Source organism: Doryrhamphus excisus, linkage group LG9 (genome assembly GCF_037039965.1).
Source record: "Doryrhamphus excisus strain RoL-2023G ecotype Guam linkage group LG9, RoL_Dexc_Guam_v1.1, whole genome shotgun sequence".
NCBI classification, from domain to species: domain Eukaryota; kingdom Metazoa; phylum Chordata; class Actinopteri; order Syngnathiformes; family Syngnathidae; genus Doryrhamphus; species Doryrhamphus excisus.
Window position 1 is genome coordinate 1,367,625 of NC_136365.1, and position 19,546 is coordinate 1,387,170.

The 19,546-nt window shown below is 41.0% G+C and overlaps 1 protein-coding gene across 1 annotated transcript in view; it reads left to right on the forward strand.

Annotated features, from left to right (window-relative positions):
* cnnm2b (cyclin and CBS domain divalent metal cation transport mediator 2b) overlaps positions 1-19,359 on the forward strand; it is a 39,256-nt gene extending 19,897 nt beyond the window's left edge. Inside the window, exons 2-8 of the mRNA XM_058091696.2 lie at positions 5,077-5,220; positions 9,168-9,305; positions 13,280-13,449; positions 14,196-14,289; positions 14,951-15,010; positions 16,059-16,237; positions 16,906-19,359. Coding sequence (XP_057947679.2) covers positions 5,077-5,220; positions 9,168-9,305; positions 13,280-13,449; positions 14,196-14,289; positions 14,951-15,010; positions 16,059-16,237; positions 16,906-17,187 — 1,067 coding nt within the window. The 3' untranslated portion in view covers positions 17,188-19,359. The remainder of the gene's footprint in view (positions 1-5,076; positions 5,221-9,167; positions 9,306-13,279; positions 13,450-14,195; positions 14,290-14,950; positions 15,011-16,058; positions 16,238-16,905) is intronic.
* The last annotated feature ends 187 nt before the right edge of the window (positions 19,360-19,546 follow it).

Below are 19,546 nucleotides of genomic sequence, written 5' to 3' on the forward strand. Positions count from 1 at the left end.
TGTACAGTACAGATAAATAATTAGTTTCTCCAGTATGTTCACATCCATGTGTAGTCCTGGTGGTCTAGTGGGGTGGGGGGCACATAGTCAGTATATCTGAATGATCTGAGTTCGAACACCTTATTGCCGTCTCTGTGTGGAGTTTGCATGTTCTCCCCGTGTGTGGGAGTTTTCTACGGGTATTTCCGTTTCCTTCCACATTCCAAAAAAATGCAAAATTTGTCCTTTAGGTATGAATGTGAGTGTGAATGGTTGTTTGTCTATACCAGGGGTCGGCAACCTTTACTATGAAAAGAGCCATTTTACCCAATGCCCACTGAAGAAAAATAGCCTGGAGCCGCAAAACATATAGTATGTTTAAAACAACATTGGAGGGAATTTGGGGGTATCAAAGTAGTTCAGATAAGAAAAGACGAGTTGGAGTACTCTTGCTAGTTTTGGAGATAAACTTACATAAATGTATGTGTAAACTACTGTAAACGTAAAAACAAGTTCCCATGCCGCTGTTTTTAAATTATCTCGAATTTATTTTTTAGATTTGTAGGTAAGTATTACTTGTTTTTCTTCATGTACTGAACTGGATAGCAGTCAGAACTCACTCAGGATGCATTCATGGTCTCAGACAAAGTTGGATTTTTTAAAACTCATTACAAAAGACGTGCATTTTCCCCACTCGGGTGTTAAAAATATTCAAGCATCGCAAAGGGAGCCACAATAAAGAGTCTGAAGAGCCACATGCGGCTCTGGAGCCGCAGGTTGCTGACCCCTGGTCTATACTGTACGTGCCCTGACATTAGATGATGTAATCGTCAAATTGGCATTGTTGTCCCTGTAATTTTTTCAAAAGTCTGAAAGACTATATCATGCAAATATTTAAAGACAAATATTTGTGGTATTATTTGTTATTAATATCAACATTTCAGCTTTTCCTCATTACATTATGCTTTTTTTACTCAATTTGCCCAATTTGTGGGTTACTTTATTTTATGTCTAATGTGATCGGTGATACTCAAATGGTCCCCAGGCTGCACTTTGGACACCGCTGGTTGTCAGTGGGAAGCTAAAGTGTTGGAAATGGTGGAGTGTCAATCGTGTTCGTACAGAACAACGTCACAGGAAAGCGTCCAGTAAATATCATTTCTAAAGCACCGCTTGGAAGGGGCTACTGTAGAAGGAGGATAATATTCTCTCTCCATCCTTGCTGGATATTTGCAATATTGTGTCTTAGTAGATCGTCTCGGTAAACCGTTTCACTCCCTGCTCCATTCAGCAAACATTCTTCCTGTTTACATTCTTGTGCCTGCCGCTGACCAGTAAGCGAAAATCCCACGTGATTCATTGTGATGTATTTCAGTTTCTTTTTTGCTTTTTTTTTTTACCATATGAAAATGAACCAAGGGGGCAAACTCTCTTTTGAGTGTGTTTGAAACTATATCTATATCTATATCTATATAAATCTAGACACTCTCACTGCAGCTGGTTGTCATGTTGCAAGTCTTTTGCCCCCGGCCCCTCCTTTAATAACCCAGTTCTTGAGCAGCAGCGATGGCACGGCGTATTAGCGATGCTTGCATTGTCTTCTAACATGTTTACACTTTTAGAGTGGCGCTATTGTCTGACCGAGCCAGACAGAAACAGGAGAAGCTGAAAGAGATTTAATTTATTGTATCCCACAGGGAGAAACCCGAGGGATACTCTACGAGGGATTTATACGTAGCTGTCAGTCGGTGTCAGTCTGCCCAGATTTGTAAGCATAAACCAAGGTCGCAGTTTTTTTGGATCTCATTCAATTCATGTATATTTTATAAAAGCGCATCTCAACATGGGACCATGGCGATGATGTCACCACGAATACACTAAACTCACAATGGAAATACAAACATAGAATGCTACTTATATTAACTACTTACAAAAACTTATGTAAGCACATTGTTTTTTTTTATATTATAGACCAGGGGTCTCAAACACGATGCTTGTTTAGGCCCCCACCTTGATTTTGTTTAATGTTAGTGCGGCCCGCGCAAGTTTGATATGGATGCTGTATGGTATCATGTACGCAGAAAAAATTATTACGTTTGATTAATGTTCATGTTAAAGGTTAAATAACTGTTCGTAGTTATCCTCCCTATCTGTGTGGAAGTGGTAAGTTTTTGGCTATTTAAGTTGAAAGGAAATAACTTGAAGGCTACCGTTTAGGTCGCTAGCTCTCTAGTTTGCGAGTTAGCATGTGTCTCAAGACCCTGCAGTTGCGCAATATGTTGTAAATAAAAAGAGTATAAATGTGACTATAGTCGTGTTTTGTCATGTCTACAGGGCTCTAATAATGCTTTGTTCATTTTAATCTGAAAAAAAATCATTTGTCTACCCACCAACTATATGTGGTTTCTTAAGTTTTTATTATTATTATTATTATATTTATTTATACTGATTGATTGATTTTCTTTATTCTTGATTTGTTTATTTATTTTTCATCTTATTTTGTGCAGAAAAATAAAAATGAAGATATTTGAGAACAGTGGAATGTTTTATCAGAGCTTTTATTGTAGAAAATCGGAACCAAAGCACTGAAAAAGTTTGTATATTTTTCAGTTTTTAATAAATGTGTTTTTTTTTAGACTCTTCTGTAATGGCTTCCTATGTTAATTACCCGAGTGTTTATTCCAAGCAGCTCTGCACTGCATCCACGGTTTTGTGGCATTCAGTGTGCCAGGCTCGCTACATTAGTGTGCTGTCATGGTGTTTGTGAGCGAGCCGAGTGCTGCAGTGCAATAAAACGCTCAGTGATGATCCCAGACGCGCTCTCTCCCTCGCTACCAAAGCTGCATTAGACAAAAATGTCATGTCATCCTCTGAGTAATGTACCTGCGGTTTCAATGAAAACACACACACACTCACACACACACACACACACACGTGCATGCACATTTGACACCCTCCATTATTTACACCCAAGTATCTGCATGCAAACGACCCATTCCGAGACAATCTGATCACACAGCGGAGGCTTCGCCTTGTTCTGTTCCTTCGCTTGGTGAGAATATCGCCGGGGCGGAATGGAAAGTTCATTTTGAAGGGGCTAATATTAGCCCGGGCATGTGGAAAATTCCTTTTAAATGATCACAAGCTGAGAAAAGGCAAAGAATTTGTTTAGCGTTTTGCTTGACAGTCTCGACTGCATACACGGCAGTTTGTTTCACTTGTTTTGCGGATGGTGCACAGGAGGGTCCTGGGAACACAGATGTGGAGGGAGGGGGGGCTAAGGGGGCTAAATGATGAAATTCAGGACTGTGTGACTATCTTTGACTGTAACTGGGTTTATGCCTGCTCTTTCAAATCACTTGGACCAGTTCCCTTGTTGCTTATGCCCGGTTTTCCACTGCACGGTACCTACTTACTCACTATTGATGCTTGTCTCTTGGTCCGCAAACCTCGACAGAATCTCACTTGGGGGGTGTTGGAATTGTTTGCCTCCTCAGCGCTAGCAATGGAGTGGGTATTACAGTGTTTCCCACAGAACTGCAGTCTGTTTGATTTGGTGGGGTAGATGATGTCATCGTCCAGCACACCGGTACTCATCGAGAAAAGCGAGTTTGTACCAGAAAATCAAAAATAATGCTCTATTGTGCATCAACTAATACAGCATATTAGTCAAAAAATATGCACATTTTGCTTACTTTGTGCCTAAATTAAGCATTTTCGAGCATAAAAATGACTTAATGAACTAAAATACAAATAAATGACATTGAGAAGATATGTTTTATGAACATAATTATGTGCAAAAATGCTTGACAAAAAACATTTTCAATAAAACAAAGACATAAACATGTAAAAACCTGAAGGCAGCGTCTCACCTCCTCTCTTTATTGTGCCAATAAAGTTCATTCATTCATTCGTTTTCTACCGCTTTTCCTCACGAGGGTCGCGGGAGATGCTGGAGCCTATCCCAGCTGTCTTTGGGGCGAGAGGCGGGGTACACCCTGGACTGGTGGCCAGCCAATCACAGGGCACATATAGACAAACAACCATTCACACTCACATTCATACCTATGGGCAATTTGGAGTCGCTAATTAATTAACCTAGCATGTTTTTGGAATGTTTTTGGAAAACCCACGCATGCACGGGGCGAACATGCAAACTCCACACAGAGATGGCTGAGGGTGGAATTGAACCCTGGTTTCCGAGCTGTGAGGTCTGCGCGCTAACGGCAATAAATAAAATTTTAATAAAATTACATTTTTATTTTTTTTCTAATCCTGAACCCTTGATCCAAACAATATATTTATATGTCTTTTACGTTTTTTGCGTTCCAGTTAAAAAGCGGTAATGATGCAAGTTATGCTTGAAATTTATCTTTTCACAAAAAGCTGTTTTTCTCCCTTTTTTAATCGGGAACTGATACTGATACTGATACTGAAACTTACCTATGTGCTACTGCTGATTACTAAAGAACAGAAAAATGTTGAAACAAACTCCTTTTTCTGATAACGGACCGGAGTCTAATTTTTCTTTTGGTACGATCCATCTTTATATTGCTATAGAACACAATAATTTGAGTGCCTTGAAACATCAGTTTTTTGAAAAATGGCAGGAAAACATATTTGTTTTGCTTTTATTGGTTTTTTTTTACTCACTTTTTGTCTCCCACGTTCTTTTCTCCTACCTCATCCATACCAATTACATGCAAAATATCATGGCCCCGTTATGTAAATTGGATTATGAAGTCATTACCCTCCATACGCACCGCCGCCACAAATAGATTGCAGTGTTGTGGTCGTAGTTTCAAACTGAAAACTGACTATTCAAAGCCAAGGCTGAGTAAGTTTAAGTTTAAGAACATTTTTAAATCCCACTCTGAACCTTTCTAAGAACAAATTTAAGAAAATTCAAACTAAAATTCTGCCTGTTTGTTCTTTTGTACACCAACCTCCCCCAACCCCCAGCACACCACCACCTCCACCACCACCACCACCACCACCACCCACTGCTTGACCTATATTCCACTATCACAGTATGACCCTAACTTTGTAACTTGCCTTCGTGTTTGTGTGTCTGTGTGTGCATGTATGATCTGCTAGGAAAATCCCATCTGGCCATAGTTCAGAGGGTCAACAATGAGGGTGAGGGAGACCCTTTCTACGAAGTTCTGGGTATTGTCACCCTGGAGGACATTATCGAGGAAATCATCAAGTCAGAGATCCTGGACGAGACAGACTTGTACAGTAGGTTACCCTCTTAAAGTTCATACCACCTTCATTTTAGACAAGGCCCCATCTCGGTGGGCCGTGTTCCATATCTGAATGTAAAACATTTTCTTATGTTGCAGGTGGCTCCAAAAAGTACAATATGAAACATGTCACAACACAAATATGGAAAATACTGCACACAGAATTTAATGCTAAAATATACACATTTCTGGTTTCATTAAGCCGTGCCTATTAATATAATGTACGTTTATTTTGTATTATAATAATATTTCACATCGCCATGAGTAATATTGAAACCCAGAGGTAACATTTTTTAAAATTAATTATTAAGTACTGGTGTCACAGATAAATAAGAAAATTAAAAAACATTATACATAGAGTTGTTATAGTACTTTATGTACAGTGGAACCTGGGTTAGTTTGTTGTTTGTGTACATCAGGGGTCTCAAACTCAATTTACCTGGGGGCCACTGGTTTTCCAGGTTTTCCAAAAAAAAAAATGCATTTATTAAAAACGGAAAAATATACAAACTTTTTCAGTGCTTTGGTTCTGATTTTCCACAATAAAAGCTCTGATAAAACATTCCACTGTTCTCAAATATCTTCATTTTTGTTTTTCTGCACAAAATAAGATGAAAAATAAATAAACAAATCAAGAATAAAGAAAATCAATCAATCAGTAATAAATAAATAAATATAATAATAATAATAAAATGGCAAATAATAAAAACTTAAGAAACCACATATAGTTGGTGGGTAGACAAATGATTTTTTTCAGATTAAAATGAACAAAGCATTATTAGAGCCCTGTAGACATGACAAAACACGACTATAGTCGCATTTATACTCTTTTTATTTACAACATATTGCGCAACTGCAGGGTCTTGAGACACATGCTAACTCGCAAACTAGAGAGCAAGCGACCTAAACGTTAGCCTTCAAGTTATTTCCTTTAAACTTAAAAAGCCAAAAACTTACCACTTCCACACGGATAGGGAGGATAACTATTAACAGTTATTTAACCTTTAACATGAACATGAATCAAACGTAATAATTTTTTCTGGGTACATGATACCATACAGCATCCATATCAAACTAACATTAAACTTTCATATCAAGGCGGGGGCCTCAAACTAGTGTCCTGCGGGCCACATTTGGCCCGCGGGCCGCATGTTTGAGACCCCTGGTGTACATTCTCCAGTTAGCAAACAACCAGGTGTCGCGTTATTAATACACCGCATGAGTCCAACTGTGTTCTTATTATATCTTATGTGTTTTCATATTTTGTTAGCAGTCTTGCTTGTTAGTAATTCTAAATGCATATCAATGCCAAACAGTGTTTTTCACTCTTTGTCAGAATGCTGGCACATGTAACTTTGGGTCCATTTCGGGTTGTTGTACAGCCCTAATCAAAAGAAAAGCACAGACTAAATGTGAGGAACTCTACTGAATTCATTCCACTATTCATAATGCTTCTTTACATCCAGCGTATATTCTCAACATTATATATGAATATAATGAAATAAATCAGACAAGGCCATTGAAACCTGTAGTGATGCCAAAACCTCAATAGATGGCAACAAAGACCAGTTGATGACTTCAAAGCACAATGTAAGACTTTGAAAACCCTTGAGCTACTGTACTGTACATTATAGCTGAGTTATAGCTAAGCTGTTTCTATTTAGCTATTTTTATAGCCCACTTAAATAAGGGTCAACTCTTATCAACTATTATCCCATACCGGCGCCAGAGTGGTACTTTTCAAACAGAACCTGAACCGGTACTTAAAAAAAGAAATAATGGCTTTTTATTTTTATGGGATTTTCAAGTTGACATGCAAGTTGAACAATATAGTCATTTAAATATTTCAATAATATATAGTAAAATGATGCAGGGATTGATAACTCAAGAGTTGTGTCGTGAGCAAAATGATGTTACATAACATTACTTGCACAATATCGCCTTATGCGTTGATATCTGCTGTGATTTCTGGTGTATAAGCCGCTACTTTTTTTCTTAAAATTTGAACGCTGCGGCTTATTTAGGGCTAAGTTGCAATCTTGTGACATCTCCTTTACTTCCGAGCCACGACTAATCGTTGAAATACTGTGCTGCTCGCGTGTCGGTCAGGAAACGGTAGCTCACGACAAGCTCGTCAACACTTTGGAAATCAAAGGAGGTCATTACTCAATATTACAAAGTCATCACACAGCAACTTAACACATACAATACCTAAGATATATATATACAAACAAGTACCAATACAAGCTTAAAATGTAAAAAATATGTTTTAAAGTTTCCCCATATCGCAAGGTATTCATTATATCGGCATTATGGTCCAGTGTTTTGGTCTGAATCCCTAAATACAGCAGAGTGGTCTAACACTGGGATTTTAAGTCAAATGGGGCGCCATTGGCGAGGTGATGAGACACAAATGACAGAAAAGCTACCTCTGTACAACCAGACTCCCGTTTCCACAAGAACTGTTAAAGTTGACCAGACCTTTTTGTTGTGAGATTACTGCTTTTCTAACCAATAGCGTTTCTATATGTTTTCCAGTTTTGATTGAAGACTTTGTCGTTCTAAGAATTGTATTTGGTAAATTCAAAGCAACTTCAAATGAAGTCGGATGCCACGTGCCTGACTTGATGAATCCGAGTCACAGGCTAGCATGCTTGAGTCTTTTGTGGGGCCGCTTCCACCTCACTCTGAAGCACCAAAAGTCTGGAAAACAGCAAACTTCTAGGGGCGTGAATTCTGAATCGCAAATGCCCGGGGTCCACTGTATATAAAATAAGTAAACCTTAAAAACGTCCCATTCAATGTTTTAGTAAATGTCAATAATATGTATAATATAGAGCAGGGGTCTCAAACTCAATTTACCTGGGGGCCACTGGAGCCTTGGTCTGGGCAAGGCTGGGCCGCATCAGGTTTTCCAAAAAAAACCAAAACGCATTTATTAAAAACAGAAAAATATACAAACTTTTTCAGTGCTTTGGTTCCGATTTTCTACAATAAAAGCTCTGATAAAACATTCCACTGTTCTCAAATATCTTCATTTTTATTTTTCTGCACAAAATAAGATGAAAAATAAATAAACAAATCAAGAATAAAGAAAATCAATCAATCAGTAATAAATAAATAAATATAATAATAATAATAAAATGGCAAATAATAAAAACTTAAGAAACCACATATAGTTGGTGGGTAGACAAATTATTTTTTTCAGATTAAAATGAACAAAGCATTATTAGAGCCCTGTAGACATGACAAAACACGACTATAGTCACATTTATACTCTTTTTATTCACAACATATTGCGCAACTGCAGGGTCTTGAGACACATGCTAACTCGCAAACTAGAGAGCTAGCGACCTAAACGGTAGCCTTCAAGTTATTTCCTTTCAACTTAAATAGCCAAAAACTTACCACTTCCACACGGATAGGGAGGATAACTATTAACAGTTATTTAACCTTTAACATGAACATTAATCAAAGGTAATAATTTTTTCTGGGTACATGATACCATACAGCATCCATATCAAACTTTACATTAAACTTTCATATCAAGGCAGGGGCCTCAAACTGGTGTCCTGCGGGCCACATTTGGCCCGCGGGCCGCGTGTTTGAGACCCCTGATTTAAAGTAATAGAAGTTTGAGCTGTTACACAATTATGGTGACACTAAGGCCAACTGACATGGTTGGTGCCCATTTATTTGTTGGTCCAATACATATGGCTGAAAGTAATGCTAAGAATGTGTAAGCTAACAGCGTCGCCCCCTATAGCTCTTGTTCACTTCCGAGAAAGACACCACGGCCACGTTTCTGGAAAAGCAATAAAGTTCGGGTAACTGGAGTTTAGTCACCCTGCGACCCGGGACCTCGGTGGGTGGAATAGCGTGGACTTGACTTCTTCTATATGAGCGCGTGTCTTCTGATCACTTCTCACTTTGTGTCCGCAGCCGACAACAAGACGAAGAAGAAAATCACCCATCGAGAAAGGAAGCAGGATTTCTCGGCCTTCAAGCCTACCGACAATGAAATGAAGGTTAAAATATCACCTCAGCTTCTGCTGGCTACCCTGCGTTTCCTAGCAACAGGCAAGTGGGCTGCGTTACTGCTTGACTTCCCCCAGTGTGCCCTTAGCCCCTCACTGCGAGGAGAGTTTCTTCATGTGTGTGTGTGTGCGTGCACGTGTGCTCGTATGTGCTGGGAGTTTTGGGGCAAACGGGTGCAGAGCCGGGCGAGTCGATGTGTGTAGTACTGCGGTATTGTGAGTATCGTGCTTGTGTGTGTGTGAGGGAATGAGTTGTGTGAGGACTGACAACCAGCGTGTTGGCATGCATGCTTGTGTGTGTTTGTAAAGAGGTGGGAGGCCTCTCGGGAGCGCAGCACGGGATGGCGCCGCACTCCATACACCAATCTGAATGCAAAGTGGAGGGGGGAAAAAAAAACACAGGTATCGAACATGCCGGCGCGTCGTACGCATGAAAGTTCCATGTTGTGTCAGCTCACAGCTTTGAAAACACCACCGTGTTTTCTTACTCTCATTTCTGTGTGACATCACTTCCAGCATTTTTGGCCTACGTTGGTTCCCACACTAGTCTGCGTGCTTAGTATAAAATTTGAACTATTTCACCCGCTTTTCATTGGGTAAACAAGCAACCGCTACTCGTATTCCTCACAGATGGGATTTGCTTTCGAACTTTGACCTGGCAGCTAAGCATTGGTTAGCATTTGGAGTTCTAAAGGCTAAGGAAGGTTACCAACAACCACAACTCCACCGCTAAGCTGACGTAGAAACGATGTACTGAGGCATCTTATTGTCCGAGTTTACTTTGGGTTAGATTAAGATTAAGATATGCCTTTATTCTTAATATATTCCTTAATATAAAAATATTCTGTACATATATAAAGTACAGTAAAGTCTCGTTATATCGATATCGGTTAAAACGAATTACTACTTATTACGATACTATTTTCATTTCCCGGCAAATTTCTAGTCTTTTATGATATAATTAGCTCCGTTAGTACGATACCCGGTTATTATGATAATCCGGTTACTAGGATGCCCTTTTCATCTCCCGCCAGCCAATTTGGTCTGCTTATATCGATACAAAAGCAGCTTAAATCAATCTTTGCTTAAGGATTTCAATACCAAAAAAGAACACGGCGAACGGCTGCTTCCAGTCAACTTTATTTTTCACACTTCCACCACCAGAGTGCAGCACACACAGCGGAAAACACCCGTCCCTCGCGCCTACCCCTCCGTAGTTCGATAGTTCCGGGGTGAATTATGTCCCGGTAACCGGTAATCACTACAGCGTAAGTTTATTTTTATTTACTGTAGTACAAAATTTATTGTAGTACAAAAGCATGCTAGATACGCAATCCATGAACTCAAGGAGAAAATTACATGCCATATCAAAGATCCGCCCACTTTTAATGCAGTTCGGCGCAGGATCGGATATATGGATAGTCCGGTTATATCGGTATTTTTTCCGACTCCCGAGAATATCGATATAACGAGACTTTACTGTATATACATGGTATACTGTGTGCATTAATACCTAGATTCCCAAAGTTCGGTACACCAATTGCCATACGTGAATAAAAATGAAAAACAATTAGCTAAAAATTGAACCTGAATGCCTCACTACGTGATGAGCAGATGGGAACAAGAAGGAGACATTTTGTACATTAAGATTGTTTTCATCTTGACCCCTTATACTTTTATAGCTAATATTTCATTTGATGTTTCAATTAATGTCCCCATCCCGCAGTCTGTCACTCTGAGTGGAGATTCACCCGAAAACGATCGTTATATTTTTGTATTTGGGATACCATTAAGAAGGGGGCTGTGTTGCTTTAAAAAAATTGGGACACCATGGAAAGATTCCAATGAGGTAATGGACACGTCATACACAACAAGCAGGATCAAAACTAGCAAACTGCTATCAGTGCTGAGTTAGCTTTTTGTGAGAATGGTGCATTCATGAGCATCACGACTCCTCGGGCACAAGTTGCCGCTGCATTCACGGGCACTTGGAAATCACAGCAAACACATCTAAACATGCACATGCAGCCCAAATGAGGTGAGGTTTGACGTAAATGTTAATTCATAATTATTGACCTGTTTTTTTAAAATAATTCCATAAATCAATATATCCATTATAGTGACAGGCCTATTTATACACAGCATAAAAGTTGAGCAATGTGTTGACTATAAGGGTGTTATTTCATGTCTACAGAGCTCTAATGTAACAAAAAATGTGGGTAGAAGGTAATAAACAGGTTTTCTATGCTTAAACTACAAAAATATTTGTATTATTATTAAGGAATCATACTTTGCGGAAATTCACTTATCACCATCAGGTCCGGAACCATTGAACAGCGATAAACGAGGGATTACTGTAAACTAAGATTGTCATTTTGCAGCAAAAATTATGTGATGTGTAGCAGCATGTTTTACAAATACAATGTCGTAAACCATGCCTGGAACGCTGGAGAAGTGGTTAGCATTCAGGCCTCACAGCTAGGAGACCCGAGTTCAATTCCACCCTTGCCATCTCTGTGTGGAGTTTGCATGTTCTCCCCGTGCATGCGTGGGTTTTTTCCGGGTACTCCGGTTTCCTCCCACATTCCAAAAACATGCTAGGTTAATTAGCGACTCCAAATTGTCCATAGGTATGAATGTGAGTGTGAATGGTTGTTTGTCTATATGTGCCCTGGGATTGGCTGGCCACCAGTCCAGGGTGCACCCCGCCTCTCGCCCCAAGACAGCTGGGATAGGCTCCAGCACCCCCCGCGACCCTCGTGAGGAAAAGCGGTAGAAAACGAATGAATATTTAAGCATTATTAGAGCCCTCTAGACCTAAAATAACACCCCTATATTGAATTTTAAACTCTTATTACCCAAATTTGTAAATAAAAGGAAATAAAACCTTTTAGGGGCTGCACTGTGGATGAGTGGTTAGCACACAGGCTTCACAAATACGACACCCGAGTTCAATTCCACCTTTGGCCATCTCTGTGTGGAGTTTGCATGTTCTCCCCGTGCATGCGTGGGTTTTCTCCGGGTACTCCGGTTTCCTCCCACATTCCAAAAACATGCTAGGTTAATTAGCCACTCCAAATTGTCCATAGGTATGAATGTGAGTGTGAATGGTTGTTTGTCTATATGTGCCCTGTGATTGGCTGGCCACCAGTCCAGGGTGTACCCCGCCTCTCGCCTGAAGACAGCTGGGATAGGCTGTTAGGCGGTTGAAAATGAATGAATGAATGAACTGTGAGAGGCATATTCTGTAGTATCATAAATCGGTATTTATATTGCTGTTTATGGATATGTTCATCATTATGGGTGTCGCCATTCATTCTTTACTGTACTGTACTGTACTGTATACGCTGCCGGAAGATTCCAAAACACACAGAGGCTTCTACGGTACTTATTGTATTTGTTATGGTTTATACTTTCCACTGTCAGTTTAACGCCGCATGTCGATGCCTTTGATCCATGCGGCGTTCACTAATGTCAATCAAATCAATGCATGCAGAAGCACATTCCAGCATCAGCATGGGAATTTTCAATTTTCATTAGAAGGCAGCGCAATTCCAAACCACTCCAAACGACGTTTACGGTATGAATACTAACACAGAATACAGATCATGGAATGTGCTTCTGATGTGTCGTGTTTGTTTTTGGTGGCGTGATGCGATTGGTCGCCATGTTGTGGCCAGTCAGTGCGTATGTTGCCAACAGTAAATACTTTTTGTTGGACTACAGCACAAATATTCTACATAGAGTATTGCATACAGCATATACTGTAGTGTCATTTTTCTTCTATATAATAGAAGAAAATATATAAGAAAATAATATAATCTATATAATGTATAATCACTGTCAAGAACTGTGTAATCAACTGTCTTAATGTTGATGTACATCAGCCTAATGTGGTGTACTTTGTATAATAATGTATGTATGTATGTATGTACGACTCGGTGCCACATCAACTCTCAGATGCTCACGGTGGCCATCGTGCTGTCATTCTCACAGCCTCCTTGTCTGTCTCCGTAGAAGTCGACCTGTTCGCACCGCCGCAAATGTCGGAAAAGATTCTGCTGCGTTTGCTGAAGCATCCCAATGTCATCCAGGAGCTGAAATACGATGAGAAGAACAAGCGGGCGTCTGAGCACTACCTCTTCCACAGGAACAGGCCTGTGGACTATTTCATCCTCATTCTGCAGGTTAGTGGCAAGATTAAGGATAATTAAAATATCCAGTGATATTTTTTTTAGAAAAAAATAAATCCTATAACGGGTAATATAGGATTCTCCTGCAGATTCAAGGGGCCTCATCCTACATTTGCAACTTTCCAGACGTACATACAGAAGGTTAATTGGTTCCGGACCCGACCGGGATAAATTAATTTCCGCACAGAAAACCCGTTTATGACTTTAACATTATTAGAGACATGAAATAACACCCCCACAGTCACCTCTACACTCCTACAGCAAGATAGCGAGCTAAACAGTTAGCCTCCAATTTATTTCTTCCAAACTTAAGAAGCCAAAAATTACCACTTCCACACAGAGTGGGAGGAGAACTTTTTTTTCCCTCACTCTATCATTTCGGACATGCCATCGCTGACTTACTGAAGTGTAATTACTGCCGCAGAGTGGAGTGGAGTGGAGTGAGCCACGTCCCAATATTTTTGTCCGAAATGTGTCTTCCTTTTGTTGTCATTTTTAAAAGTGGTTGTTGTTGTTTTTTTACACAAATGTAACTGCTGCTACACAAACCATCTTCACCTCACATGTTATCATTTGGTGTTAGTCAGAGAGTTTAACTTATTTTTACGCTTGGACGTCACTTTTTGTGATGGCAAATTAAGGATTATTTCCATTTCCTTTGCTTCCTATGGGAATATTTTTTCCCATTGGCTGACAATATTTGATTTTTTAAAATATAATTGTGGGCCTTACTTCTACAGGGCAAAGTTGAAGTGGAGGCAGGAAAAGAGGGGATGAAGTTCGAAGCAGGACCGTTTTCCTTCTATGGAATGATGGCCCTGACTGTTTCGCCAGGTGAGATTTTGTGATAATGCGAACTTGCCTGATCCGTGACATCTTGACTCAGGTCGTCCCCTAAAAAACTGTTAATTACTTCACAATTATTCTAATTTGATATTGGCAGAACACTTTTGCCAATTTAATTACTGTTAGTTACCTGGAATATTTTCCATTGTACAACATTATACAACAGATTTTCCCTGCCGTTGATGACATTTATTTTGTTAAAATGATGATTTGTTAAAAAAATAAATTATTCTCTTAAGCCTTGTGGGCATAGTTTAGAATTATTGACTTTTCTAACACACAGGAAGTAATACTAATACCAGTCAAATGTTGCAGTATTGCTCCTCACACTTCATTCTCATTTCTTGCAAACAGAGACACCTACTGGTCAACATGAAAAGTGTCCTCCCTACTGTTTGCATTATGGTTTCAATTCAATTGGATCCCTCAGTCTTCATTGTCTGATTCCTGACCACTCTTCTGCGGCACATTAGTCATCATAAAAAATGCATGATTTCCTGCGAATACTGTGTATTTTTTTATATATGGATGCTAGTGATGTACAGTGACAGCCATAACAATGCAAACCCAAGTGTATAAGTATAGGTTGTACGTTTACCTCCTAACGAGCTTTATTCCTTTTTTTCTCTACCGTCCCTTCCCCACAAAGTCCCACTGTCTCTTTCTCGAACCTTTGTCAACAGGGCTGATTCGTTAGCCGGGTCACCAGGTACAGTATGCAGTTATTGTTTGTACACGCACTCGTTTCATTTGCTCATCCTTTATTCCAAAACACAAACAAGTAGAAGCAGATAGAAAAGCAAGTGTGAAGAAGCAGACTTTAACATCCTCATCCTCTGAGCCATTATTCAAGTGGGCTGAATGGTGCAGCAGACTGGAGGCCCCCCCGATTGGACCCAGGCTCCGCCCAATTCACCCCCTTCGCCCCCCTCGCCCCTAACCTTTAACCCTCTGACTGCATAAACAAGACCTACAGCTACAGCCCCCTGCTGGACACCACTGCGCGTACATACAAAGAGCCGCACGCACACGTATGTTCACTCGCACATGTTTAGCATGCAACAGACCGCACTTGAACGCGCTGAAATGCGATTGCGCAATCATATTCAGCCCTCCATTCATTACAATGTGGAGTCAGACTGTCACACATTTGTGCACCCATTTTTTTTTTTTTTTTTTTTTTTTTTAATATAATGACCGGATCCCCGCTGCCTTTTAAAAAAGCGAGTACTAATCTGCAAGAGTTCACATGCCAGGTCTTTGGCCCACTGTGCTCGGCCTGCACAAACACATGCGTACCGCGCACACGTCTCATCCACACACTTATTCCAACGTGGGATTACATACATTCCAGTCGGGCGTAGCACCATTGGCTTTGGCCAAGCCGTTTTCACTTGGTTGGGGCCGATTTCCGTTAGGCTTCTCAAAAGAAGTGGAAAGAATAATCTGTCTTTAATTAAAAAAAATTAAAAAAAAAGGAACAAATGTTGGCACATTGGAAGCATGCATGCTGCATCGCTGCCGTCCGCCCTTACAGAAAATGATTTCAAGTGTGTTTTCATGTCTCTTCACAACAAACTTTTTGCTTTGGATGAAACCATTTCACACCCCCATCTCCCAAAAAAACACCACGATGCACAAGATGTGAACATCTTAACATTTCTATTTACGTTACCATTAAAAACAAGTTCTTTACAAATAAACGCGGAGATCTGCTGCACGTATTAAACTCATCGTTTCATCACTTCCCCTCCCAGAGAGTAAATCGCCGCCACGGCCGTTTGGACTGAATCATTCAGACTCTCTGAACAGGAGCGAGCGAATAGACGCCATCACTCCGACGCTGGGCAGCAGCAACAATCAACTCAACTCCTTCCTGCAGATCTACGTCCCGGACTACTCTGTCCGAGCGTGCTCAGACCTGCATTACATCAAGGTGAGCAGAAGGTCGTGTTGGTTTTAGAACTCGAAGCCCTGAGGTCCAGACATTACACACCAGCTCCTCTGGGCTCTCAACCAAGGCCTGCAGCCATCTTCTCTTCACTAGGCCCGTCACGATAACGAATTGTGCTGGTCAACAAAATTATTATCGATAATCGACATTATTACAAACATTTTTTTTGACTATTTTTTTTATTATTGATACACGGACGGTACCCAAGTACAGAGTACCCTTAGGTTGCCTGCACTCACAGTCAATGTGGAAGTGGTAACTCTTTATTTTGCAAACAGAGTCACAACATAGCTCACCATGAGCTAACTAAAATCGTAGGAGGTCGCCACTACATGTAGCAGTCTTGCTCACGGTGCGCTAAAGAGCTAAGAAATAGCTAAAACATCACACAGGAACGCAACAAATAGATGGCAACAGACCAAGGATGACGCAGAACAATAACCAACAGCTGTGTGAGCTGTCGGCGTAGAAAACAGGAAGTGTTCCAAGCGATGCTACAGCGCTAGCTACGTATATCACCGTATTACTTTTCAGTGTGGCTAGCGACAGCGTCTGTGAGCGCGCACCGTCTTTGCTGACCAAACGCTTGCTCCCGTGCCATCCATGCTAATTCACGCTGGAATACCTCCTCCATCTTTGCCGTCTCCTAGGTAACACGGCAGCAGTACCAGAACGCGGTGATGGCGTCGCGCATGGACAAGACGCCGCAGTCCACAGACAGCGAGTTCACGAAAATCGAGCTCACGCTGAGCGAGCTCCGCGATGGCGTGGAGACCTCCGCCGTGGTCACCAGCATAGCCGGCACCACCGCACCCGCCCCGGCCGTGACGCTACCCCTGGCAAACGAGACCTCCCACCTGCTCAACCAGCAGCACAACTGCGTGGGCGTGAGCAGGAGCAACCACAGCGTTCACAAGGAGGGGCCCGTCTAGAACCCCGACCCGCCACCCTCCTGCCTTGACGGACACACGGTGCAGCGGCGTAGCTAGAGAGACGAGGGAAACGTGGGGGTGCCCTCGGATGCTGCTCCCCCCCCCCCACACACTCAGTCTGTTAGCGAGGCCCTCCGAAAGGGGGCGGGAAGTGAGGGGGAGGTGGGTGAAACGCCCCCCCCCCCCCCGTCACCTGTCAGAACCCCTGCTCCGCTACACCCTCTTACACGGACGGTGCTGAGACTGAGCTTCCTTTCGGGACAATCTGACACTTTCATAGCGGGAACTTAGACCAGAGGACAGAGTTACAGTGTGCATGCAAGCCTCCCTCCCGTGCCCCCCCCCCCCACACACACACACACACACCACTCAGGCCAAAGACCTTGGTCCCTCCCCCTGCCCCCCCCCCACACCGACCCTCCCTTCTTTGTTTGTTACACTGGACACACACTGCTGTTTGTTTGCACACAAACGAACGAATCCCACTTTTTTGCATCTTTCAGGGAAACTCAGAGGAGCCCATCATCTGCATGGACTCACGGAGCAATGGTTTGGCAAAGACTGCACCAAAAACCGCTTTGAGAGAAACCATTACATCACAAACCAAGAATGTTTTCCTGTATTTATTTATTTTATAATATTGTATGTATGTATGTCTATATATCGATGTATATATATACATATATATATATATACAGTATATACACATACATGGTGTGGCATTTAAGTGCTCTTAAACGTCGCATCAGACAGAATATGCTACATATGTGGAGCTGAACGTCCATTCATGTATTCATGTATATGAGGGGGTTTTACACATACATTATGTACATTACAGATTGTCTTATTTTTACTATTGTATATTCGAAATTGGGCATTTTCACCCTTAAAAAAAAAAAAAAAAATCACACTATGCCTTTAAGAGAAAAATCATAACAGTAATTATTTTAACAAAGTGCAATGAAGAGAAGTTTATTTAAGAGATGATTATTAATGAGTGTATTGTAAATTGACAGATATATTTGTATCTATGCTCTGTATGTATTTGTATGTCTGAGCGATACTAAAGCCAACATCCCCGTGCAAAATGCCCCTTCCTGTCTAAATAGGAGGCCTTCTATGGTTATCAGCATGGCTGATGTTACCCCACCTCCAACCCCCCCCCCCCCACACACACACACTGTGGTGCACATGGCGGCGAAGTCTCTTCTACTTTTTGTCCTTTAATCAAACTTGACTTGCACAGTATTAATGACCTCATCTAACACGCTGAGCATCATCAACGCCACAAGAAGAAACCTCAACATTAAAAATGGTGTCCACGAATGACACACGCCGTTCCTTTTTCTACTCTCCTCTCGTTCGTCCCCCCCCGGCAGAGCTGGAGCCCCGTTTGACAGCGGTGAATGTGAAAGTACACATCATAATCCATGTCGAATAATTATTTAGTTACATCCAGACTGTCGTGTCACAACTGCTGTGGCTGCTTATTAAAAGATTGACATTGATATGGTTTGCATTTCGTGGTCACATTTTACACTTTCATCACTTACTCCCCACAGGACTGCAATCTATTGGTGGCTATTTGAGACAAAAAGTGAGCAAAAAAAAAAAAAAACATGAAATAGAAATGAACTCTTATGTCGCTTTTTTTGTGTTTCTGGAGCAACAATGTATGAGGTGTGATGGTCGCCACGGTAACCGTATTGATGAAGCAAGACGCACACTTGACCCTTTAACTGACCCCACGGCTGCTGTGTTTTTATTACGGTAATTCTAAAAAAAAAAACACACACAAAACACAAAAAAATTTAATCTGTGTCAAGTTTGCATGTGCTCCCCATGCATGCGTGGGTTTTTTCCGGGTACTCCGGTTTCCTCCCACATTCCAAAAACATGCTAGGTTAATTGGCTAATTATCCATAGGTATGAATGTGAGTGTGAATGGTTGTTTGTCTATATGTGCCCTGTGATTGGCTGGCCACCAGTCCACAGCTGGGATAGGCTCCAGCATACCCGTGATCCTTGTGAGGATAAACGGTAGAAAATGAACGAATAATCACCATTAATAACCGTCTGAAATATGCCTATTTTTACTGTATTTAATGAACAGAAATATAAATCACAGGACAGGATTATATATAAAAGTTTAAAACTATTAACAGCTCCAAATAAATTGTCTATGTCAGTCAAGCTAAGATACCATAAACGTATTTAATATTGGCAGAACATTTTAATCGCATTTGAAACCGGCTAACCCGAGCAATGATGAGTTGCGTTCAAAGACATCACGTAATTTGTACTAGCTTCAATGTAGCAAATTGTACATCCAAATTAAGAGCTTATGGAGGTGAGTGAC